General features: G+C 55.3%; 1 protein-coding gene across 3 annotated transcripts in view; it reads left to right on the forward strand.

Annotated features, from left to right (window-relative positions):
- Nucleotides 1-776: 776 nt before the first annotated feature.
- EPHB2 (EPH receptor B2) overlaps nt 777-25,235 on the forward strand; it is a 181,144-nt gene continuing 156,685 nt past the window's right edge. For 2 of the 3 annotated variants that reach the window (XM_059376596.1, XM_059376597.1), the window contains exon 1: nt 777-880. In XM_059376596.1, the coding sequence (XP_059232579.1) occupies nt 820-880 (61 nt within the window). In that variant the 5' untranslated portion in view covers nt 777-819. The remainder of the gene's footprint in view (nt 881-25,235) is intronic. The other variant, XM_059376595.1, reaches the window with a different exon arrangement.

The following is a 25,235-nucleotide window of genomic DNA, read 5'->3' on the forward strand; positions in this document are numbered from 1 at the left end:
CCCCCGCCGGAGTGACACCCCCCGCCCCAGGCCCTCGTGTTAAGCGCCAAGGCCCACTCTCCCGGGCGGAGGCCCCAACCCAGCCCCAGCGCCTGGGAAAGCCGCCTGTTTTGTTCCCATCTCCAACCCCCCTTCTCTCTCTCTCTTTCTCTTTTTTTTTCATTCATTGCAGTTCGGTCCCTTTCGGAGCCGCAGGGACCCGGGTGGCAGGGCTGAGGCAAGGGGGTGGCACTCCCGGCCCTGACAGGTAGGGCCAGCCCTCACTTTGGGCAGCCCCTTCCCCGCCCTCCCCCCGGGTCCCCTCTCCCTGCCCCTGTCAGCCGCGCCAGACGCTCTCCGGCTTTGCAGCATTCAATAAAAATTCAGAAACATTTGGGCTGAAATCGCTGCTTTATCTGGAGGAGCCACAGCGCCGGGAGAGACCACTGCTGCGCGGGGGGAGCTCCGGGTCTCTATCGCCCCGACGCGCGAGGTCTCGGTGCACCAGCGCCCGCGCCGCCCCCGGGGAGGGCCCGCAGGCGCGGGGGGTGCTCGGGCTCGGGGGGCGCGCGCGGCCAGCGGGGGTCCCGGGTGCGCGCGGGGGGCGGCGGCCAGGCCGGGCTCCCCCCGCGCCCGCGGCTCAGGTGGGCCGTGCCCAGCGCTGGCGGAGCCCGGGTCCCCGTTCTGCCCGGGCTGGATGGCTCATTCTGCTGGCTGCGCGGTGGCGGCGGCTGTGTGTGCGCCGCGCCTCGCCGCTCCCCCCCGGCCCCCCGAGCCCGGGGCGCGCGCTGCCGCCCGGGCCCCGCGGCGCCGCGGCCCGAGGCCCCGGGAAGCGCAGCCATGGCCCTGCGGAGGCTGGGGGCCGCGCTGCTGCTGCTGCCTCTGCTCGCCGCGGTGGAAGGTGAGCGGGCGGGCGGGCGATGGGGGCGGGGAGCGGCCGGGCACGGGCGGCCGCCGGCGCCCACCTCCGCCCCGCGGCCCGCAAAGTTTGCCCGGGGGCTCGCGCCGGGCGCAGGTGGCCGCGGGGAGGTGTGTCCGGCCGCGCCGGGAGGCGCGGGCCCCGCGGGCGCCCGGGGAGCGGCGGGCGCTGATTGACTGTGCCAGGAGGAGGCGAAGGGACCATCTTGCCGAGGCTTTGTAGCCAGCCCGGCGAGCGCCGCCCAGGGCCGGGGGCTGCCCACGCGCGCTCGCCGCCCTCGGCCCGGACACCCCCTCCGTGCGGGCCTGGCCTGGCTCGGCACGGGGTGCAGGGGCGCCGGCCCGGGGGCCCGGCGCGCAGTCGGGGCTGGAAAGTTTGGCAGGGAGCAGAGGGAGGGCGGCACCGCGGCTGGCCGGGGCGGGGGCCCGCGGTCTGCGCCCCCGGGATGCGGCCGGCGCCCCGAAGAGCAGGGGTGGGGGGGGACTGGCAGAGTGGAAGTGAACGCGCCAGCCCCCCTGCGCCGGTGCCTGCCCATCGCCCGCGGCGTACAATGGGGTCCCCTCCCGGGGAGGACTCCGGGGGGCGGGGGATGGGTCCGTGGGCATCTCTCCGCGGCGCGGGGTCTCCGGGCACCCCTGCCGGCCACCGCCCCGCTGGCGGCAGAGCTCAGCGTGGCCGCTGGAGCCCCGGGAACTCTCCAGCTGCCGCCAGGGCCGGACCAGATGCTCTTGCCATGTGTTGGCCTTGGCCGGGGTCGCCGGTCCCTCTCCCCATGGCTTCGTGTGTTGGTACCACCCGACCCCCAAGGGGTCAGGGTGGCTGCCAGGTCTCCCGAGCCAGCTTGCTCTGGAGGGAAAGTTAGTGGGCTCTGGGTGTGTCCACAGAGATGGCCAAGCTTGTAGGGCGAGAAATGAATACGAATAATGATTCTCATGCGTACTGCACTTTACAGTTTCCAACCCGCTTTACAGTTTATGAAGTACTTCGCACTACATGCAGCTCTCAGTGGTTTACAACGTGCTGCACAGTTGACAAGGTACTCTAAGCTTTACAAAGTGCTTTCCCACCCACAATTTTGTTGGATTCCCCAAAATAAGTCTTCCGCAGAAGCCGGGTGGGTATGATTGTTACTCCCTTTTAATAGAAAGGGAAATTGAGGCTCAGAAGGGTCAGCGGCTCGCCCATGGCCTTTGCCTGATAAAAGATAGAACCCAGGGCTGGGGTCTCTGAAGCCTGGGCTCTGCTCATATTGCTGGCTTTTCTTGCCCCTGAACCTGGTGAACCCTTCTAGGATTCTGCCACCCCAGGCTGAGGGGTGAAGCATATGTTCCCTTCATCTCAGGCCGTTTTAGGTGGGTGGGGAGCCCCTTCTCCTTTTGCAACTCAAAACAAAAACAAAAACAACAGAACAAAAACCTGATCAGACCAGGAGCAGGACTGTGGGTGCTGCAAAGGGCATGATGGGGGACCCCATGCTGTAACTTTAGTTTTGCACTTTTGTGTGTGGTGTGTGTGTGTGTGCTTTAGTGACCACAATTTGGGGGTAGAGGGGTGTCCCTAGATGGCAGCCGGTTTCTCGAACGCAGGCAGCTGTCCTTCAGCTCCTAGAGGATTTGGCGGTTGCCTGTGGTTCCCCAGAGTGGGGCCACTGGGGCACCAAGGGTGGCACGGGCCCTGGGTGTGGAGGGCAGCCCGGGGCCTGGCTGCTGGCGGGAGTTCCCTGGAATATGGCTGAGGTACCACTTATTAACTATGGCTTTGGGGAAATGACTCATGTGTTGGCCCCGCTATACATTGGGATGTTTACAGTATTATGGGGAGCTTGGCATAAATATTGCTCTTTAGGTTGCCGTCAGCGGTGCTGGAGGGGAAGAAAATTGGCCCCTCTCGCGTTGGAAGAGGCCTGGGTGTGTTTTTAATTACCATGGGGTGGATGGAAGGCCCGTGCCTGTCCGGCCGTGGCCCTGGCTGGGGATGGTTGGGATCTGGTAGACCGTGGCTTGGCTGGACTATGGGCCCCGGAACACAGAGCTGATCGGCTGCTGACATCACTGGAGGGGACGGCTGCTGGGGTGGGGGAGGGCACTCCAAACCTTGCTTCAGGCCCTTCCTTTGCCCCTCCACCCCCAAGATACGAAGCAATCTTGTCTGTTAGGGGTTAACCAGGAGCTAGCCAAACAGATGGGGCTATGGTGTGAGGTGGAGGTCAAGGGCCCTGCTTCTAATTTACCCCAGGACCCTGGGCTATCTCCCTCCCTTACAGCGGCCTCAGTGTGCCCCTGTGTAAAATGGTCTAGGAGGTCTCTTGGGGTTCCATGATATGCACCCACTTGCTCTCTCTGAGCCTGTTTCTTCCTCGTCAGGCGAAGGTGCAATTATAGGGCCCATCCTTTCTGTCTCACGGGGGTGTTTGTGAAATTCAGACCACATAACGGATAAGAAAAGCCCACCTTAAGGAGCTGTGTATGGCCTTTGGGAGGTGGGGGATGAGGATGGGCAGGGCTGCTCGTGGCTCATCCCAGAAGAGACAGGGTTCAGCTGGGAACAGTGCAGTCTGTGGAGACAGGTCTGCAGCTTGGGGTGTCGGGAGGACTGCCCCCGAGACAAAGAGTCCCCCGAGTCACATGGCCAGCACTCCCTTCCCTCCCTGCTCCTCATACCCTGTGCTAACAAGGTTGTCCCGAGCATCAAGATCTTAGGAAACCCCCAGGCTTTAGAATGAGAGAGGGGAGAGAAGGTGTATGTGCTCCAGGGGGAATGGGGGGCGGGGAGCTCCAGGGTGAGTATGGCAAGCTCAGTAACTCCCCCAAACCATGAGATACTCCCCGCCCCCTCACCCAGGGAAACACAGTCTGGAGCATCTGGAGTGGGGGCTTACAGAGGGATGGAAGTGCTCTGGGGACACGTCCAACAGGAGAAGAGGCCAGTGACAGACCAGCCACTAGATGGAATCCCAAGGTTGAAGTCTAGAGAAAATCGGTCTCTGTGCATTTGCTCATTTGGTCTCCAAATGTTTGTGGAGTTTCCTCTCTGGCTGCTGTGGTGCTAGACCCTGGGGCCAGCAGGGAGATAGGGGACAAGCTGATAGGGAAAGCAGTTGGCAGTATATAATGTGATAAGTGTGCCCCAGAGTGTTGCCAGGAGGAAGTCGGGCACCACCTGGGGCTCAGGGACCGTTTAAGGATGGGAGAGGGCTATTTCCTCTTTTATGGCTTTAGTTTTTGCCTCATTCTCTCTCCCTGTTTCATTCTTCCTGCAATGAAACTTCCCCAACCACCTGTCACAATAAAGAACTGTGTTCTCTAAAAGTGAAGGAAGCTGCCTTTGGGACCAGAGGACGAGGAGGATTTTACCTGGAAAGAGAAGCAGTGTGTGGACGCACGTGGAAGCGTGGGCTGGGGGCTCACTTGGGTGTGCGTCCGAGGACGGCGGGTGTTGAAGGCAGCAAGGGGGGGGGGGGTTGAGGCTGAAAGTCGAGGGCAGGAAAGTCCCGAAAGGCTAGGACGGAAGGCTGAGGAATTTGGGCTTGATGCTGAGGGCAGTGGGGAGCCATAGAGGGACCTGGCCAGATTTGTGTTTGGAAAGATCTCCGCCAGCCAGTGTGTGGGATGCTCAGAGGAGCCAAACGTGGCCCCACGCACTTGAGAGAAGGCCGGCTTGGCTGTTCTCAGCTAGACTGTGAGCTCCCTGAGGATACGTACCTGGCTTACTTTATGTCCGCAGTTGTGGTAAAAAGAGGTCAGTTCCAATGCCACCTCCCCAGAGGCCTTCCGTGATTACCTCATCTAAAACAGACTCAGTCCCGCCACTTTCTAACCCACCTGCTTTGTTTTGCTTCCTAGCATGCACGGCCACGCGACTCGGTACCACGGCGTTGTTCATTTCCTTGTTTAGTATTCACCTGGCCTGCTAGACTGTGAACTCTGGGAGGGAAGAGGCTGTTAGCGACCGTGTTTGCTGTGGCATCCCCGTGCCTAGAACTGCACCCGGTCCCATGGGTCCCCGGGAATTGAATGACACAATGTCATTCAATGAATGTGTGCCGAGTTGAGCGCGTGAACGAATAGATCACATTGTGTTCTGTGGTAAGGGTCAGGGGGGTGACACAGAGATGAAAGAGAGAGTCCACCTGGCCGGAGAGAGGAAGGAAGTCTCTCCGGAGGGAGAAGCTGCGGGTCCGGCTGGAACAGGTACGCAGGACACAGCTCAGCCAGGCCTGAGGGTTCAAATAGGTGAGCAGCCCCTATGTGTTAGACATCGTCCCCTTCTTGTGAGGGTGGAGGGAGCCCGCCCTCCCCCCAACACCCTTCTGGTCTCTGCCACCACCCCCTCCTGGCTCTCTCCTGGGCCTACCTCTTGGGCATTGCCTAAGGCCCAGCGACCTTCAGTGGGATTAATTTGGAATTGGTTTTCCTTTTATGTTTGTTTCTTCCGCTTTTCATTTTTAAAGGAGGCTGCTTTCATGTATCCGTCTTAGCCAGGAAATCTGGGCTTAGATTTAAAACCCAAATGCTGTATAATTCAGAAGCAAGTTGACTTATTCATTCATTCCCACATCCATCCATGGGCACCCACTCCATGTCAGGTGCAGGGTCGGGGGAAGGCGTTCTGGCTTCGGAGGGGAAACAGAGCCAGCGTGGGGTAGAGAAGAAACACCACGTTCTAAGGCAGTCGGATCTGGGTTTAAAATCCCAGCGTGCTGTGTCCTAGGCAAGGAACTCAGATCCCCGGGACTTCTGTTCCCCCAGGGGTTTCAGTGGACACCCACATAAAGTGTCAGACACTCAGGCACGTGGCCGTGAACATCCGGGCCCTTTCAAGGACCCCTCCCTTGGAGCGTAGGCGTAGTCTGTTATAGCCATGTCCTAATATGGCCTCCTTTTTGGCATTTGGATTGTGCAGGCAACAAATCAACTCTCAGTGTCTCTCTCAACCCATGGTGGGGGCTCCCAGCGCCCCCCAGTCTTGGGATGGCAAGCCCCAAGCGTGGGAGGGCCCTGAGCTCCATCTCCGCCTCCTCCTTCACGCTTTGTTGGGGGCAAGTACTTGGGTTCTTCTACCAGAGGGACTCTCAGCAGGGGTCCACAGGCCTCCTTAGTTCTGGGCATCTGTGATCACCCTGAGAATGTAATTGAGTACTGGATGTTTATACAGATTTTCCTAGGAAGAGGGTCCTTAGTTTCAGAAGTTGCTCACTAATGGTGAGAACACTAACACACGCGGTGGGGGGCTTGCTTCTCCTAACTCTGGAATCCCAGATTTGCTCCCACCCCTGCCAGCCCTTCTGCTCTGCTGTGGCCCCAGGCCCTCCCATGAGGTGGTTCTTCCTGGTGCTTTTGCCTCTCTCCCCCCAACAACTCCATGAAGGTTTTGCATCGGCTTGAGAGCAGGTAAGGTTCTCTGGGCAGCTGTGCTGGGCTCTCAGCAAAGCCCAGGGTGGCAGCAGGGCAACTCCGCCACCCAGGGCTCACCTATGAGTTTAAGGCTGCAGGTCCGACCCCTGCAGGGGTCGGACCTGCAGCAAGGTGTGGATGGAGCTGGCTGGGGACAGGAGGCCTGGACCGGGCAAGGTAGGGGAGCTATGCTCTCTCCCTGGGTGGAGGGGTGAGATCCAGACGGCCTCCTGGCAGAGGTGGGCCTGGCCTGCTTGCCTGACTTAGCTGGAGATTTGATAGATCAAGAACAAGGCCTAGGAGTCTGTATCTTTAACACATTCCCCTGGTCTTTTCCATTGGGCAGACAGATTTGTCCCCCAGAGGCCTAAGATAAACCACAGGACTCCTGGGAAAAAGGAAGAGAAGCCGCAGCGGGAAACTGGAAAAGACTGAAATGAAGCGAAATCAATCAGAGTTAGCGCCACCTGCCCGGGCTGCCTGCCTGCTGGTGAATGGAGAGGCTGGGCTGGGGGAGGGCAGGGAAGAATGTTTGCACAGCTCCCGGGGGTGGGGCAGGCCGTTGATGCGACAGCACCTAGAAGCTTCCTGATTGGGATCGGCTCAGTCTGATAAGGCGGCTGGAAATCCCTTTAGGGCCTCTTAAGGCAGCTGCCTTCTGGAGGGTGGGAGAAGGGACACCTGTCCCTTTGGCGCCCCTGTGTCACCTGGGGAGCTTGGGCAGGCCACGTTAGCCTGGCCCATGCGAGGTGAGCTTCCTGGAACTATCTATCACCCTGCTGTAGCCCCCTGGGGGCAGGGGGTGTCCTCGGGGAGGAGAACTTGCCTGCTCTGTGGCCCATGACAAGTGATGTGCCGAACCTTAGCTCCCTCACATTAACCTGGAGATGTAAATGTATTTGCTTCGCTCCGGCTCCTGGAGAGGATTAAATGAGATGCTATAACAATGACCAGCCATGCAACCTGCCCCGTAGTTGTTTCCGGGTGTTCACTGGTTGTCATTACTGTGAAATGTCAGCACCTTCACTCCTCACCAGAGTGCTTGCTCCTTTCTCTGAAACCCCACGGCCCTTTAGCTTAGCCCTGACCACTTTCTCTCTTGTTCCATAAACAGCCTAGCCTGGGAGCTACAGGAAGGGGTTCTGGAGTCAGACCATCCTTTACTGTGTGTCTTCTGGTGGATTACTGAACCTGTCTGAGTCCCAGCACCCTGTTCTCTAAAATGGGGATAACAGCAACACCTGGGTGGCTCAGTCGGTTAAGCATCTGCCTTTGGCTTAGGTCATGATCCCAGGGTCCTGGGTTAGAGTCCCGCATCAGGTTCCCTGCTCAGCAGGGGGGGGGGGTCTGCTTCTCCCTCTGCCTCTCCCCCCGACCCAGCCCCCAGTTTGTGCAGTTACACACTCTCGCTCTCTCTCACTTTTCTCTCTCGAATAAATAAGGTCTTAAAAAAAAAACAAAACGAGATGGGGATAGTTTCCTGCTCTTGAGGTGGTTGTGAGGAATGAACGTGTTAATCCACACAAGATAAAGGCGAGTGTGTGCGTCAGGGCTGATGGCCATGGGGTAAATATTAACCGGTCGTTACTGCCCTATACCAACAGCAAACGGGCTTCCAAGTGGGGAAGCATGGGTGCTGACTCACTGGGGGACTCCGGCTCCGGCTCCCCCCACACCACTTCACTTGACCATCAGGAAAGACCAGAGATACAGTATCAAGTTCTGAGCCTTCTAGGGCAAGGATCTGACTCTTCCTGGGTAGTTGAGAGACCCTTCAGCCTCTCTCTCTCTCTCTGGGACCCATCCCTTCCCCAGTTCTGCCTCTCTAATCTCAGGAGAGCGGTGGGCTCCTCTATAGCTATGTGTTCCTTCTTGTCTCTGCCTGCCTGGCAATGTGCCATGGTAATGATAACGGCCATTGATTCTTGGGCCAGACATCGGGCATCGTGTATGTCATCTGGTGCAAGTGCCCCAGGAGACACCATCCGGTTTTAGTGTCATGCCCATTGTACAGATGAGAAAACTGAAGCTCAGAGTTTTAGCCCAAGGACCTAAAGCTACGCAATGGGAGTTGGGAATTCAAACCCAGGTCCAGATGACTCCAAAGCTCTTGCTGCTTACTGCCACTCAAGCCGCTTCTGGAATGTGCCTCCCAGCCCAAAGAAAGGGCTTGGCTCTGGCGAGGGTCTCCAGGGCAGCCGTCCAACCTCTGACTCCATCAACATCCTGAGATAATGCAAGCGGGAGGGTTCTGGAACTCACAAACCTGCCATAAAAATGCAATCTCTGTCATAATGGCCAGAATAATGTTGTTCTAACTTAGACAAATCGGGTGTTAACTCGTTATATTGTAAGGGGCGCCTCCACAGAGATGGGAGACGCCGCGCCATTTGTAGCTTGTCCTTCCAAATCTATTAGCTCATCCGGTTCTTGCAGCAACCTAATAAGTGGGCAGGAGCCAGGGGGCCCATTTTAGAGATGAGAAAACTGAGGCCTGGGGGGATAACACTGCTTGCCCAAGGTCAGCAGCCAGACCAAGCTGGAAGCCCAAGGCCAATCTCAATGGCCCAGAGATCATCAATCCAATTTGAATTCTTTGCCAACATTTAAAAATCAAGAGATTTTAGAGAGAAATCCTCTTTCTGGCTTCTGTGAAAAGTCAGACAATCTGGCTTCGCTGGGCGCACATCCGACACGGCCACAGTTGGTGGAGCTGAGTAGTGGCTGCCTCTTCCAACGGCTTGAGAGCTGGGGGTAACTTGCTAACAACTTGCGTTACACCTTTGTGTAACTCTTCTCCTCCTCCTCCTCCTCCTTCTTCTATTTCTTCTTTTTAAAGATTTTATTTATTTGGGGTGCCTGGGTGGCTCAGTGGGTTAAAGCCTCTGCCTTCAGCTCAGGTCATGATCTCAGGGTTCTGGGATCAAGCCCTGTATTGGGCTCTCTGCTCAGCAGGGAGTCTGCTTCTCCCCCCCCCCCCCCCCCCCCCTGCCCTCCCTCCCTCCCACTTTGGAACCTTTTTTGTCAAAAAAAAAAAATTTTCAAAAAAAAAAAAAAAAGATTTTATTTATTTACTTGACAGAGAGAGAGAGAAAGTGAGAGAAGGAACACAAGCATAGGGAGGGGGAAAGGAAGAAGCTGGCTTCCCGCTGAGCAGGGAGCCTGATGCGGGGCTTGATCCCAGGACCCTGGGATCATGACCTGAGCTGAAGGCAGATGCTTAATGACTGAGCCCTCCGGGCACCCCTGTGTAACTCTTCTTGCCCCTGGAGGCACAAGTTTTCCTTCTAGATCTGCCCCCTTCTCCCTGTGTGATCTGGAGTAAATTACTGCTCCTCTGTGGGCCTTAGCTGCCTCTTTTCGTAAGATGAAGGGGTGGGACTCCATGGTTTGGGAGGCCCCTCCCAGCTCCTGCATTCAGTACCCAATGCCAGGCTCCAGGCAGGAAGGGAAGGGGAGAGCTATAAAAAGCACAGGGATCTGTTCCTGGAAAGTGTATCAGTTATCTTTTGCTGCGTAACAAGTCATCCCAAAACTTGCTGGCTTAAAACAATGGGTTATTATTTGTTCTGATTCCATGGACAGACTGGGTTCTGCCCGGCATTCATTCTGCTCCTTGTGGCATTAGCTGGGATCACTCTTGAGCCCACACTCAGCTAGGTTGTGCCGGAAGGTCCATTGTGGCCTCATGTACCTCTCCAAGGCCCTGGTCAGGATGGCGGGGGCTGGGCCTGCTCTCACCTTCCTCAGGATCTCTCACCAGCAGTGGTCCAGACTGACTTGCTTTCCATGGTGGTTGGCTCTCAGGATGGGGAAGCAGAAACCACCCAGACTTCTGAAGACCCAGGCTGTAATGTTACAAAATAACACCCCTGCCACCAAAAAAAGGTCACAGAGCCATATTAGATTCCTCCTGGACTTCCTTATCAGGTTCAAGGTGGGGGGAAATAAACTGGGCTGGATTTTCTGCTCATTTGTTAAAGGAAAGTCCCATTTCTTTCTTTCTTTCTTTCTTTCCTTCCTTCTTTCTTTCTAAGTAAGCTCTGTGCCTTGTGTGGGGCTCGAACTCACAACCCTAAGAGCAAAAGTCGCACATCCTGCTGACTGAGCCAGCCAGGTGCTCCCAAGAAAGCCTCATTTCTAGCTCAGTGGTTTAACACATAAAATTTGGCTCTGCATTGCCCATGGTCTTCAGCACATCTTTGGAGGAGATTGGTATCTCCCACCCACCGGCACACATCTCCAAGTGCTCTGAGCCAACCTGTGGGCCAAACTTGGGCTTAGACCCCCCCCCCCTTAATGGGAGGAGTGGCTTTGTGTCTAGCCATTGCAATGGGAGGCATTAGCAGTGGCCATATTTGGAGACGATCTGCTACAGGGAGCTTATAGTCTGGTGCAGGGGTGTGTAGAACAGGAAGCCAGAAACCCTACTCCCTACCTTCTCTTCCCTCCCACTCCACCCCCCACACTACTTCCCTGCACTGGCTTCCAGGGTGATCTGTCTCCCCCAAGAGGGCGAGGGACTCTTCTCTTCACCTTATCCCATGCTCAGCACAAAGCTCGTGACAGGCATGAAATAGATGTTTATGCAGCAAATGACAAATAATTAAACGCGGCAGCCAGAATCACAGATATTCAAGATCTGGCATGAGGCATAAGATCAGAGAAGGGGGCCCTGGTTTGGTGGAACTGAATTTGGAGAATGGGGCCAAGACATCCCTGTGGCCTGGGGCAGGACACATCACCCCTCAGGGCCTCAGTTTCCTTATCAGTAAAATTGAGGATCATGATTTCACCCACCTCAGAAGGCCATGGCAAGGAGCAACTGTGTTCTTCACTGAGCTGTAAAAGAACCCGTAACGGTGTGACCGGTTTGTCACTCCCACCTTGGCCAAGGGCCACTACAGGGGTAGGGAAGCCTTGGCGGAAACTAAGAAGTCTAGAGGCATTGGCCTGCTGCTACCAGATCTAAGTTTGGACCATAGGTTGGCTCAGAGTGCCCAGATACGTTGTGCCAGTGGGGAGATGGAGTGGGTTGGGGGGACACTGAGCTCTGAGTGGGAGCCGATTGTTAGATGACAGTGTCCCAGAGATAGGACCTGTCCTCCAAGGAAGGCAGGTGCTACCCCCGCTCCTGACTGTGTTGCTGTGCTGGAATTGGGGTTCAATTCTCTCACATCCTCTGATTTTTCAGTGTTTTGATGTGTATGGGAAAAAAGAGCTTTTACACGTTTGTGCAGTGCATTCTAAAACATAGTCCTGGTCAACCCAAACCGTGTTTGGGGGCTGGATCTCGTTCACTGACTGGCAGTTGATAAGCTCTGGTTCAGGTGTGTTGGGGGCGGGGGCAGGGGGAGGAGCCAAATAGCAAGAGCATCGTTATCCCCATTTTACAGATGGAGAAACGGAGGTGCCAAGAGCTGAAGTGACTCACCCCAGGTCACACAGCTCGTAGGTAGGGAGATTGCCGGAAGTGGGTGTTAATCTTGAATTGGGGGATTCCTTTCCCTGTAATTTCGCTCCACACTTCCTCTTCCTGCCTTCCAGAACAACCCAGAAGCATAAGCTCCTTCTTGCAGCTATCTGCCGTGTTTGAAAGCAAAGGGCATGTCTTCCGTTGGGTTTCTTCTTTGAGGTAGAGTGGCTGGAGTGGAACTGAATTTGGTCTTACAATAGAACCGTGCCAGGTTGGACCTTCGGCTTGACTCCACAGCATGACCTTGGCCCTTTAACTTACCTCCTTGAGCCTCCATTTCTTCCTCTGTGACACGGGGCTAGGAAAGTCTTCCTAAGAAGCAACTTCTTAGATGATTCTTAAGGAGGAGCCGGGGAAGACGCGGCGAGGCAGGCATTGTAGGCGATGAGATGGCATCTGCAAAGGTCCGGGCAGGGGGCCTCTGAGTGTGCGGTGCGCCGGGGAGCTGGAGAGAGCCCTGTGTGGCTGAGAACAGGGCGTGCCAAGCACCAGGGCGGGGTGCAAGCTGCCTGGCCGCAGCAGGGAGAGAGCGTGGGGTCAACATTCCCATTATGGCGACGACATATGTCCACAGCACCAACTTGTCACTTGGCCTGAGTCCATGGGAAGCCGGAAGGACAAAAAGCATCGGAAACATGTAAGTGGGGAGAAAGCGGCTTAGCGCACAGTGGGATGCGTCCCGCCTGAATGGGGCTTCTCCGCCTCTCACGGGGAGGCAGAGCCTGGGAACAGCCTCGGCCAGAGCCCGCAGGGCCTTTCTGGAACCCACGAAAGGCCGTGGCCCAGGGAGTCTGTTCGAGTCAGGGCCCCGGCCCATCCGTCCTCTTGCCTGTCCCCATCAGCATCAGCTGTCATTCCCCCACGGCCTCAGATGGCAGCTCCCGTGGCTCTCGGGAGAACAGCCGAGAGGCCCTGACGCTGGGTGTCCCCGAGCCGGCCCGGAAGCCCGGCCCAGCCAGCAAAGCTTGGGACTCCCTTCTGGAGTTGAAAGGGTTCTGATGTCCCCTTGGCCTGGGTCCAGGGACGTGGAAGAGGCAGGAGACCCCAAAGGAAGATCCTGGACGTTGGAGACAGGCAGACCGTTCCAATCCCGGCTTCTCCACGTGTCTGTCGTGTCACCTGGGGGTAGGTCACTTCATCCTCCTCCGCCTCAGTTTCTCTCGTCTGTAAAATGAGGATGATCTCGCCTGCCCTGTGGCATCGTCTGGGGGAGTTAAAAGAGATGATGTATGAAAAGCAGGTGTTTGCTGAACCCCTCCCCACCTCAGCTTCTCAGCGGTTCCTGTGAGAAGAAGAAGAATCATCAGAGCAGCAACTAACATTTACCGAGGGCTTGCTAGAGACCAGCCACAGGATTTGGGTGTTACTAGGACCTGCGTCCTAGAGACAAGAAAATTAAGGCTCAGAGATGTTAAGTAATTTGCCTACAGTCAGTAATGGAGCTGGAATCCTATCTCAGGGAGCCTGACTTTACGACAGATCAACAAAGAGTTGATTTCTTCTTCTCTTTAATGTTTCAAATATACAGGAAAGTTGAAAGTGTAGTACAATAAACACCTATGGATCCTTCATCCAGATTCAACAGTTATGGAAGATTTTGCCCCATCTGCTCCCCTCTGGGTACGGGTATGTGTGCACGTATGTGCGTGTTTGACCAGAAGTTACAGGCGTGGACAAAGAACTAGTATTATTGAGAACTGACATATGCAAGTCTAAAGCCCACGTTCTTTTTTTAAGATTTTATTTATTTATTTTGACAGACAGAGATCACAAGTAGGCAGAGAGGCAGGCAGAGAGAGGGGGGGAAGTAGGCTCCCTGCTGAGCAGAGAGCCTGGTGCGGGACTTGATCCCAGGACCCTGGGATCACGACCTGAGTCGAAGGCAGATAAAGCCCATGTTCTTAACCACTATGTTAGATCACATGCTGAACCTTGGCAGTGCCTGGGGAGAGTAAGTAGGGTTCCCTCCAGCCAACCAGCTACTTCCCCCTGGTTTGCTCATTCAGTCCCCACCATGGCTAAGGCGGGAGCCAGTCGTGGCTTTTTCAGTTTTGGAAGAGGGAAGGAAAAACTCAGAGTTTAAGTAATTTCAAGCAAAATATGAGGTTGGGATTTATACCTGCATCTGCATGACAGCAAAGCCTGTCCCACAAAATGTTGGGGGACCCACTTTTCTCCCTTCAGGATGTACCCCTATTGTCACCACCAGAATGCAACCCAGGTCAGCAGAGGGCAGTTTGGTTCCCAGCTACAGAATAATGTGGCCCTTTCTTTTTGGGTATCGAGAGGAAATTATAGAGTCCAGTGGACTTGGAAAAACTGAGAACTGGCCCATGGTTCACAGTTAACCAGGTGGTTATAGGGACTCAGGCCTTTGGACTTCTAGAATCCACCATGCTGTTTCCTGATGACCCCTTTCCTGGGTGGCCCTCTCTCTGGCTAATTTCTGCTGCTTATCAAGACCAAGCTTGAGCATCTCCTCCTGTTTGAAGCTTGCTCTGACCTCTCTCTCTGGTCCTTCCTGCTGCTGTGTACGATGTTGAGCCAACTATCCTTGGTGGCCTCTGTACATACCCATTTTATAATGTGTACTGTGTCGACATGCCTGTCTTACTCCCCCACCCCCAGCCATACTGGGAGGTCCTCAACCATACTGGTTGGGTAGTGTACAATTGGATGAGTGGATAGCAGCTCAACAGTTGGATGGGTGCTTGAGCACCCATTGCTTGATTGACGGTTGGATGGGTAAGAGGCTGGATAGAAAGAGGATGAATGAATGAATGAATGGATAGTTGCATGGATGGATGGACGGTTGGTTGGCTGGCTGGCTGGCTGGCTAATGGCGGATAGCTGCATATTTTAGATAGCCGGATGGATAAATGGGTAGAAAAATTAGCAAACACCGAAACCGCAGTGCAGTTCTCCACCTCTCTAGATGCCCTCTGGTATCTAGACTGTGATATTTCCTTATTCTCCAGTTTCTGGCCCTGGAAAGTGCTGGCAAACAGCATATTCCCCAGGTTTGGAGAACTCTTCTGAGCCATTGACTGTGGATTTGCCAAACTTTCTGCACTGGGGAGTTCCGGAGAAGTTGGCCCCCAAAGTGAATTTCTGTAAAGTAAATCCTATTTTCCCATTGACTTGGCTCATACTTTTGGAGATATGTTCCTGCTGTCAGGGGCCGGTGCTCTCAGAGGCTGGTGACAGGTGGAGGAAGAGCGGGAACTCCCCTGGGCATCAGCTGCCCTGAGCTTCCACTCGCTCAACCTTGAGAGCAGACTGATGCTGGCCAGGAGCACAGGAGCTTGGAGCCAGGGGGAACAGATTTGGCATGTGGTCCCAGAATCCTCATCTGCCAGTGGGATGCCGTGCTGCTAGGCTTCTGGGATAGCACACTCAGTCACCTCCAGACCTCTCTGTTTCTGTTCATCTGTCCACACACCCTTCCTTCCTTTCCATATTCCACCTTCTTTCTATCCATCCGTCTGTCCATCCATCCATCCATCCATCCATTGTCTATTCATTCATTATTTCATTATTTCATTATTCTTAATGAAAGCTTATAGGATGCCAAAGGACATAGGAATTCAACAGAATTCGCATTCTGATGTCAATGAGTTGTATCCCAGTAGAGTGGTAGGACAGGTCCCCTTCCTCTTCTTTTGTTTCCTCTCTTGTTCCTTCCCCTTCTTGTTCTCTTTCTTCTCTTCTCCATTAACCTTGTCATCAGAACCACCTCCCACCACCGAGTCCCTGTTACATGCTAGGCCCCATACTGGCTGATTTTCAGACACGTTCCCGCTGACTCCCCGCAGCAGCTGTAGGTAATAGTTATCAGCACTTGCTTTGCAGATGAAAAAGCAGGTTCGGAGATGATGGTCTATACTGAGTGCTACAGGGGAAATGTCTTCCAGCCTGGGCTGTCGGGGGAGGCAGGTTTGTCGACCTAGGATTTTTGACACACAAGGAATGGAATGAGGGACATGCTTCGCAGTGGGAACAGCCTGAGCAAAGACCTAGAGGCTGGGAGAGGGCAGGTTCTCAGGAGCCACAGGGAATAGAAGTGTGTTAGGGAAATGGGAGGTGAGGCTGGCAGGGAAGGTTTGAGCCACGGAAGAGAGCCCTTGAGTACAAGCGAGGGGGTTTGGACTTGGAGGCAATAGGGGGCCATTGAAGGAAAGCAAAAGCAGGGAAGGGTTCAGGAAGGTGGCCACAGAGGCTGGCATCCAGGGCAGATCCAGAGCAAGGAGAGACAGGCTCGAGGCTGAGGGGAGGGGCTGCCCAGGGCTGCCCTCAAATAAGCCAGAGCCTGGGTGCAGAGCAGTTGGCCAGCTACTCTGGCTGGGTGTGGGGCCAGAATGTAGCCAGTATACGGGGGGAAGGTGGGCCAGAATGGTGGGGACCCTGACAGAGTGAATATATCAGGGGAGGGCAGCTGCCTAGCCCCTTCTTCCCTCCCCAGAGCCTCCCACCTTCCAGAATGTTCTTTGGGATCCTGTCCTCCCTACCCCCACCCTCACCTCACCCCTCTGCGCCAGGGAAGGGTTGTGGCCACTCTGCTAGGGCTCAGCTCTTCTACAGAGCCTGGACAAACAGCACACCTGGAACCATCACAGCACTTAAAATGCTAGAGCCGGACATATGGGGAAACTGAGGCCCAGAAAGAGACAGCACACCGCCTGAGGTCACACAGAGCCAGCCGCTGGCCTGGACCTTAGGGCTCGGTCCATAGCCGCTAAAACTCTTTACGAGGCAGATAGGAACGGTAACCTCAGCGGCTCCCTTTCCCCGCTCTAGGGACTTGGATTACGCATTTCATATCTGCCTCTAGTCCTTTCAAGAGCGAGGTGTGATTAAAAATAAGTAACGGAGGGCGCCTGGGTGGCTCAGTGGGTTAAGCCACTGCCTTCGGCTCAGGGTCATGATCTCGGAGTCCTGGGATCGAGTCCCACATCGGGCTCTCTGCTCAGTGGGGAGCCTGCTTCCCCCCCACCCCCCGCCATGCCTGCCTCTCCGTCTACTTGTGATGTCTCTCTGTCAAATAAATAAATGAAAGATTAAAAAAAATAAAATAAAATTTAAATAAATAAATAAATAAAAAATAAGTAACGGAGATGTTTAAAAATGACTTAAAACCATTTTGGTCTTCAGTTTACCCTTCTGTAAAATGGGAATAATAATAATGGGGAAAAAATTTCAGAGCATCCGATAGTCATTGTTTTTCTCCCTGTAAGACTGTAAGCTTCACAAAGGCGGGGCTTTTGGTCTCTTGTTTGCACGTGTCCAGCTTGGTGTCTGGGACATAGTCAGTGTCAGTCATCGGCAAATGCGCGAATGAATAAGGGAGCATCGTCCTTCGTGGACTCCTTACTATGCGCCAGATGCTGCACAAAGGCTTTTACGTGCAGACGGCCGCTTCGTCTCAGAGCCAGTCAGAGGGGTGGCTGTGATGACCTCCACCGCACCGCCGGGAAGGCTGAGGTTCAGCGAGTTTCTAGGACTTGCCCCTGCTTCCAGAGCCCCGGAGCGATATTGCTGGCCTGGAAGCCCAGCCCTGGGGGACCGCGCAGGTGCACAGGGGCTGCAGAGCTGAGCGAGTGCCGTGGCGTTTCTGGGACCTAGTTCAGGGTCTGGCACCAAGCAGAGCTGGAGGTGTTGCCTGTCGCTCCGTTCGTCCCCCTTCCCCTTCCCCGGACCTCCATTTTCCTATCTGGAAAGCTCCCGAGCTGGACACTGGCCTTCCCGGGGTCCTTCCACATGGAGCTCTCCCACTAAGGAGGCTTTTCCCCTTCCCTCCTCCATCCCAGCTGACAGCCCTATGGCCAGCTGTCCTGCCGATGGTGACCAACTCCCATTCCAAAGAGAAAAGGTCTCCGGAGGTCACTCGACGCTTGCCTCCTCTCCTGGGACGCCAGCATTTCCGAGGTCTCTCCGTGCACTCCCGAGGGGCCCCGGTTTGGCCTCCAGACAGATCCACCTGGATGGCAGCAGCCGGTGGCCCTTGGGAGGGGCGTCTTCTCCCTGATGGCGTCCGTCCCAAGGTGCGAGGCTCCAGCTGCACGCGGCGGCCGGGCTGCCGCTCTGTCTGGAGCGCTGCTCGGAGAAACAAACACAGCTGTGTTTATTCCAGAAATTACACATCCTGATAATCTGCTCACTGGGGTAATGCCTCCCAGATCACAGGGGGAGCCGCGCCGAGTTTCCTGAGTTTCTGGGTGGATTTTAATTCTCTGTGACAACTGTTCTGTTGGGCAGACCTTGGGCAGCAAGTAGACCTCAGGCAGCAGACACTGAGACAGCTTTGGAAGGCTCAGTCCTGGCAGGTGTTCTCACCTTGCCCTGAGATGCTGCAAGGAGAGGATCTTTTGCCTTGAAGCCCCCAAACCGGGGTACTTGAGTTTGATCCCACCAACCCTGACTTACGCTGTGACACAGACACAAACATATGCACCTATGTTAAGGGAGCATCACCTGGAATTGGATTTTGAATCCCATCTTCTCTCTCTCAAACATTCCTAATTCTTTTAGGATAAAGACCCACCTCTGCCCTTTCTCTAGCTTGTCTCCATCACCCACCTCAGTTAGGGGTTCCAGCCACTCTGACCTTTCATCCCTCACACTCCCTTCTGGCACTTGCTTTGCACTGGCTGGTCCCTCTTCTTGGAATGCTGTTCCCTTCACTCATCGCCTGGATAATTCTTACCCATCCTCCATTTCTCCAGGGAAGATTCCTTGAGTTTCCTGAGAGCTCCACAGGCCGATCTTGTGCAGCATTTGTCCAAGTCATCATTTTAAATATAATTAATGTGTTTCTTTGCTCATCCGTCTGTCCCGCCAGACTGTAAATTCCATAAGAGCAGGGACCCTTATTGAATTGCTTTATCACTAGGTTCCCCAGACCTAGCATAGGGCCTGGCCCATAGTAAGTGCTCAGTAAGTATGTATTGATTGGGAGAATGAATGAATGAGCGAACAGTTCTCAGGATAAACGAAAGGGGGGTACACTTCTGTTTGTTCTTTTGGGTGACAGTTGGCTGAGTGCTGTGACATCCGTCATCTCTCTTTAATTGAACAGACTGGTATTGAAGTCTGCAGGGGCTTGGCACAGGGCCAGGCCCCAGGGTGGGGGTGGGGGTACCCACAGTGCTTCAGGCATCATGGGTTTTGCCTTCAGGAGCTCAGCACACTGGATGTGCCCAGCCCCCTGAGAGGCAGAGCCCACGGGGAATATACTAGACAGAGGGAGGAGGCTTTGGATACTCAGAGAGGAGATATAGTTTGGTGGGGCCACACAGTAGGTAAGTGGGCACAGATGTACCCTAAGATATGGTGGACATCAGCCTACTGACCCTTCCCCTGCTTCTCACTCAGATGGGGGCTGCCAGCAGGTCCCTGGCCTCTGGGGGTCTATGGCCTGGTGCCTTGACATCCAAGTCTCTTCCCGGTGGGATTGGAGGCGGCATGGACTGTCCTGCCCTAGGGAGGTTTCCTTCTAGTGGGCAAGACTGGAAATAACATCCAGTGAGTCGGGTGAGTGGTGAGGGTGCTGAGAAGACTAGGGCAGAGGAGAGGGGTCAGGAGAGGCCCTTTAGAGGATGTGATATTTGAGCAGAGGCCTGCACGAAGTGAGGGTGTGCTGTAGAGACCTCGAGGAAGGTGTTCTAGGCAGAGGGGCAGTCAGTGCAAAGGTCCTGAGGGAGGAATATGCACAGAGGCAGGATGACCGGGGGTGGGAGGAGGTGAGTGGGAGGAGATGACATCAGAGGGGCAGGGACCACCATCAGGACTTGGCTTCCATCTTGAACAAGATAGGAGCAATGGATGGTTTTGAGGAGGTGGTGGGATCTGATCTGTATTCAGAAGGCACTGCTGTCAAGGGAACAGATCTGGAGACACCGGTGAGGCGGGGTCCAGGAGGAGATGATGGAGGGGCGGGTGTCAAGCTGTTGATAGACTGCTCTAGTCTTACTCCCTGAACTGCTTCATTCAGTTTGGGAGGAGGGGAAGAAGCACAGTACATTTCTTCTGGTCCTGACCCTTTAGCCCTCCCCCCGCCCTAGGAGGCCCTATTGGCATTTGCGATGTGGGAGTATCTGTCTTCTTGTTTCTAACAGAAATTAATAATTTATTGATGACTCGATCTCCTGGCAGCCATGTTGGCAGCCCCAGCAAACACTGGGCTGCTCTCAGGGACTGGCGGGCAGAGGGCAGGGGACAGGCCTGGCCTGGGTCCCGTCCCAGACCTGGTCAGGACCCACAGGGTGACTGTACCATGCCTTTCCCTCTTTGGGCCATGGCCCATCTATCTAGAATGAGAGAATGAGACTTAGGACCTTCTGCCATGGCTGGCATGACCGCTGGCTGGCATCCCAAGGCCCGTGCTCAGGAAGCACCTGCCACCTGCCGAGATCCGTAGAGCAGTACAGAGAGGACTGGGCCTTGCTGCCACCCTCAAGGAGGCCAGTCGCAGCCAGCCGACTGGGTTGAATAATATATGCATAGGAGATCCTGGGTGGTTAACGAAAGCCAGGCTCTGGGCTGCAGTGGAGGGCCGCTGACCAGCTGGTTTCAAGTCCCGACACCGACTCTTGCTAGACATGACCCAGGACAAGTGGGTCCAGAGTCCTTGCCTCTCAGAATCCCAGTTTCCTCGCCTGTAGATGGGCAACGATGATAGCCCACACTTAACTTACTCAGTTCTGACACGAAGTAAGTGCTCAGTAAATGGTCATCATCATTGGGTAGAGCACAGGGCACAGAAGCCAGAGGTGCGAAGGCCTCTTTTTAGGCCGTGCCCCGACCCAGTCCACATCCGAGGAGAATCTGCCTAATCATGGGTCCCTTGGGTCTCCGACCTTGCAGAGCCCAGCTGCCGAGGTCAGGGAGTCAGAGCCCTCTAGAGAAAAGGACTCCGCTTCAGGGCCCCAGAGACCGTGGGCAGGCTGTGTAACCTTAGGCTGTGGACACAGCCTCTCTGAGCTCTGGCGTGATGAGTGTCCCCATCTGTGAGGTGGGGATAAGAAGAGTTGCCTCCCAGGGTTCCTGAGAGGATGAAATTTGGAAAGGGCTCAGAGCGTGGGGCTCCATGCATTCTGGCTCCCTTCTGCCCAGATGTGTGGGCTAGCTGCCTCCCAGGAGTGGGAGCGGAGAGCTGAGGGCCCTGGGAAAGGTGAGGCGGGGACTGGGGAAGGTGGCTGACAGATCCCTGGAGATGGGAGAAGGGAAGACCTGGGAAGGGCTTGGGGGCGGCCCGAGGGCGGCTCTAACAGTTCTCTTTAATTTTTGAGAAAACCTTTCCCCCATCTTCATATAATTAAGAGTATTTTTAAAATGCTGTGTTGAAACAAAAATAGTCCATTTCCATATGACCTCATTTCATTCCACGCCCCCCAGCGCGCGCCCGCGCGCACACACACACACACACACACACACACACACAGAACTAGATGTTAAAACTGCCTTTTGTGCCTCTGCTGGAGGGTTCTTTTTTGGGGGTGTTTTTTTTTTTTTTTTTTTGCTTAGCAGGTAAATATTTAGGGGACCTCCCCTCTATTTTCCGATTTACAAGCCGAGGTCCTTGAGGGACCCCAACAAGGCTGACACCACAGCTCTCTGCAGTGTAAAAGGCGCGTTCACAGGTCCTGTCCTGTCTGAATTGCCCCCTCTCCCTGCAGTCCTGGGAGTGAACATCACCGTGATCCACCACCTGGAGGGGTCACCACACCGTCTTCATCTTTCTGCCAGCGGCATCTGGCCCTGGGCCTGGCATGTTCCACACTCCAAACCAGCTGGTGTCTGTTGAATACAGATGAGGAAGGAAGCCCATGTACAGATGGGGAAACTGAGGCTCAGAGAGGTAGGGTTTTGCTCTGATTCAAGCCCAGGACTGTCCACCTGCTCTGTGTCCCCTCTTTGGCTGCCCCTTCATGTCTGCCTTTTCTAGTCAGCCCCTTTATTTTCACGGCGGGGGGGCCAGACCCAGTGAGGACAACGGACTTGTGCACGGTCACACAGGGATGAGTGATGATGGGAAGGACAGAGAGCGTTGAGATGGTGTTGACTTTATAAAGCAGGTTCATATAAGCGACTTGAGCATATCCTGCGGCCTTACCCTGTGTGAGTTCCAGTGCTTTGTTGAATCAGCTGTGAGGCAGGACCATTGTTATCGCAGCCTTCAAGATAAGAAAAGTGAATCTCTGAGAGGTTTGGTACCTGGCCTGAGACCATGTGGCCAGGAAGTGGCGGAGCCGGGATTTGAACCCATGATCTTCTGAGTCCACAGCCCATGCTCAAAACTGTTATATTGGGCTGGTGGGACTTGGTGGGGGACAGAGGCAGGAGCTGAACTCAGGACTCTGGACTCTTGGCCCCCTGGCTTCCAGAAATAAAACTGCACCCAAGAGGCTACCTCCATTAGGAGCTCCTGAGTAGGGAGGACAGAGCTATGCCCTGGCCGCGCCCCCCCCCCCCCCCCCCCCCCGCCGCCTCCACCCACTAGAGGCCAGCCTGGGGTGGGGCAGGGGACTGGTAGCTCTCCCAGGCCCCTTTGTGTGGGGCTCAGGAGCAACCCCAACACTTTGCAGGGTCCTTTTACCTCCACTCTTGACTGAGATTCTGAACCTCCTCTTGAGACCAGCAAGGTGGGGGCTTCCTAGTCTTAGAGAAACTGAGGCCCCAGGGGGGTGCTATAGAAACATCAGTGGTTTTGTTTTTGTTTTTAATATTCTTAACTTCTTTGGGGTCACGAGGAACCTTAAGAAACTGTGAACTTCCCACGTCCCAGAAAATTGGAGACACGCCCACATGCTTTTGTGTACAATTTTAGGGGACGCAGACTCAGAGCTTCTGTTGTATTGCTCTGTGGTGCCAATGATGATGAAGACAGCACCCTTTCACTGAGCTACTCCTCTGTGGCAGGCAGGGTGTTTGATGCCATAGACACATTTTTTTCATTTAATCCTTGTAACAGGCCTGCGAGGTGGGGAAACTGAGGCTCAGAGACCGTAGCGCTCGCTAAGGCTGCCCAGTAGCGGTTTGAGGCAGCTCTGCCCCGGTCTGCAGGTTGCACTCCATTACCCCCGGCCTGAGGCAGGGGGCCCAGGGTCACAACATCCTCTGGAGGCTCATGCCGAGAATCAGATGCTCTGAGGAAGTTTGAAGTCCGTGGCCTCTGCAGGAGGAGTGCTGGCTTAACTGAGCCCTTAACTGGAGCAAGGACTGATTCTCTAACTCCCCGTAATTCCCAGCATGGTGACTCTACATCCGCTTCTCAGGGGTCTGATCTGAGGACAGCCCCTCTCCATTCTCTATGACTGGAAAATCTGCGGTTTACCCTGGACTCCTTTGGACTCATCCAAATGGAACTTTATCTAATTTGGGGAGCCTGTCTTCCCTGAAACTGCCCCTCCCACCCCAGGGTAACCTCCTCATTCTTCCAAGGTCCTCAGAGCTCTTCCGGAAATGCGTCTGCCCGAGGGCTGGGCAGGTGATGAGGTCACTGGACTTAGAGGAGAACCCCTGCCCGTTCACCCCTCATTAGCAGAGCCTCGTGTGGTGGTTAAGAGCATGGGCTCCGGAGTCTGACAGGTGTGAGTTTGAATCCTGGCTCGGCCACTTGTAATGCTCTGTTACCTCAGACAGGCCTCTTTCCCTCTCTGAGCCTCCATTTTCCGTTAGTAAATCGAGGATGATAACATAGCACAAAGAGGCCCATGATGGCGTGCCAGGCACCAGGGAAGTGCTGGGTGAAGCCAAGGGGTTGGTCATCATTGTTGTTGCCTTCCACAGAGGCGGGGTGCGTGTGTGGGAGATGGCACTGACTGCATGGGTTCTGCAGGAGGCTGGGCAGGGTGAGGCCTCCCTTTCCTCCTTGGCAAGACTGTACCTGGAGGGGGTTGAGGGAGGAGCGAGCAGCCCAGTGGGGAGGGTGTGGCGGGGAGGTTGGGGACAAGGAGGCCCCTCTTGCCTGGTTGGTGTGGGGAGTGAGGCCTAGGGGCTGGGCCGAGAGGCACAAAAGACTTTCCCCTTCAACTTCTCTCCCAAATAATTCTGGAGGCTGGACAAAGAGTTTCTCGGGGCCCCTTCCCAGCACATCCGCAGGGGCTCTGTTTAGCTCCCTGCCCGCCTCCACCCCCGCCCCGAACTTCACCAGCCTGCCTTGGTCGCCACGCTGGCCCGAGACGGATTCCCCCCTGGGGGGGGCGGGACGAGGCCTGGGAGCGTCAGTGGGGCCTGCAGGCCGCAGTCTGGTTCCCATAGGAGGCCCCTTCCCAGCTTCAGCGCAGGGCCCTTTGGGGGTGGAGGCAGCCTCTGCAGCCCGCCACGTCTGTGCCGCTGACACTGCGGCAGGGTCACCGTGCATAAAGGCCCTGCCCAGACCCCGGGCCCAGCCTGGAATGGGGCTTTCTTGTCAGAGAGGAGCTTTTCTTCCCAGCGCACTGTGAGGTGGCGGCAGGGGGTCATCCAGCCTCAGAGGATAATGGAACTTCGTTGATGGAGACACAGGACCCCGCCTGCCCCCTCAGTGCCCCTCATCAGAGCGGGGGTAGGGGGGTTGTCGGGGGAGGCTGGGGGGTGCTGGTTGGCTTAGAAATGTCAGCTGCCACCTTGGCAATGGCTCTTTCTGAAGGGAGACTCCCCCTAGAGGCCTCTGGGTATCTGTGAATCCAGCCATTGGCCGGACCAGGACTCTTGGGCCAGTCCTCCAATGCCTCAGTTTCCTAATTTGACTGGCTTATGGATCTTGGGAGAGTCCCCGGGCCGGAGCGAGCACAGTCACCTTCATCTGTGCCTCCCCTTCTCCCTGGCCATTCCAGCGGCTCCCTGACTCTCCATCCCTCCAGCCACCACCTGAGCTCAAGGCCTTGCCCTTCCTCTCCTGGACCATCTCAGGGATCTCTAAATCCCATAGATCTATCACCACTGAGTCTTCTCAACTGCAGCTCAGACCCTCTTCTTCCCCTGCTCAGACCTTGGGTTCTTCGTTGTCTCAAAAATCAAAGTCAAACACCTTCTCCTGGTTTTACTAACCCAGCTGCTTGGTGGCCTGGTCCCTGCTGACCTCCCTGCCTGCCCTCGTCATTCTCACCCTGAAGCTTTAGGTTCCATACATAAATGCCATAAACTCCTGTGCCTCTAGACCTTTGTTCAGGCTCTAGCTATTGCCTAGAATGAATGCCCTTTTCATCTAGCAAACTCCTAGTCATCCTTCAAGGCCCAACTCAAATGTCCCCTCTCCCACCCCCTCTCTCCCGCTTTGTATATCCTGCTTGGCACCCACCCTCGGCCCTTTATTCACAACTCCTTTATGGATGACCTTATAACAATAAAATGTAGCTAATTTTGTCTGCATTAGCCTTCCTGTTAGACTAGAATGTAGAGACTTTTCTGAACTGACTCATCATAGGGCTGCCAATGCCCAGCACAGGGTCTGTTACCAGCACACTCTTAAACCAATGCTTTATGAATG

The sequence above is a fragment of the Mustela nigripes genome, chromosome 14 (genome assembly GCF_022355385.1).
Source record: "Mustela nigripes isolate SB6536 chromosome 14, MUSNIG.SB6536, whole genome shotgun sequence".
In the NCBI taxonomy this organism is placed as follows: Eukaryota; Metazoa; Chordata; class Mammalia; order Carnivora; family Mustelidae; genus Mustela; species Mustela nigripes.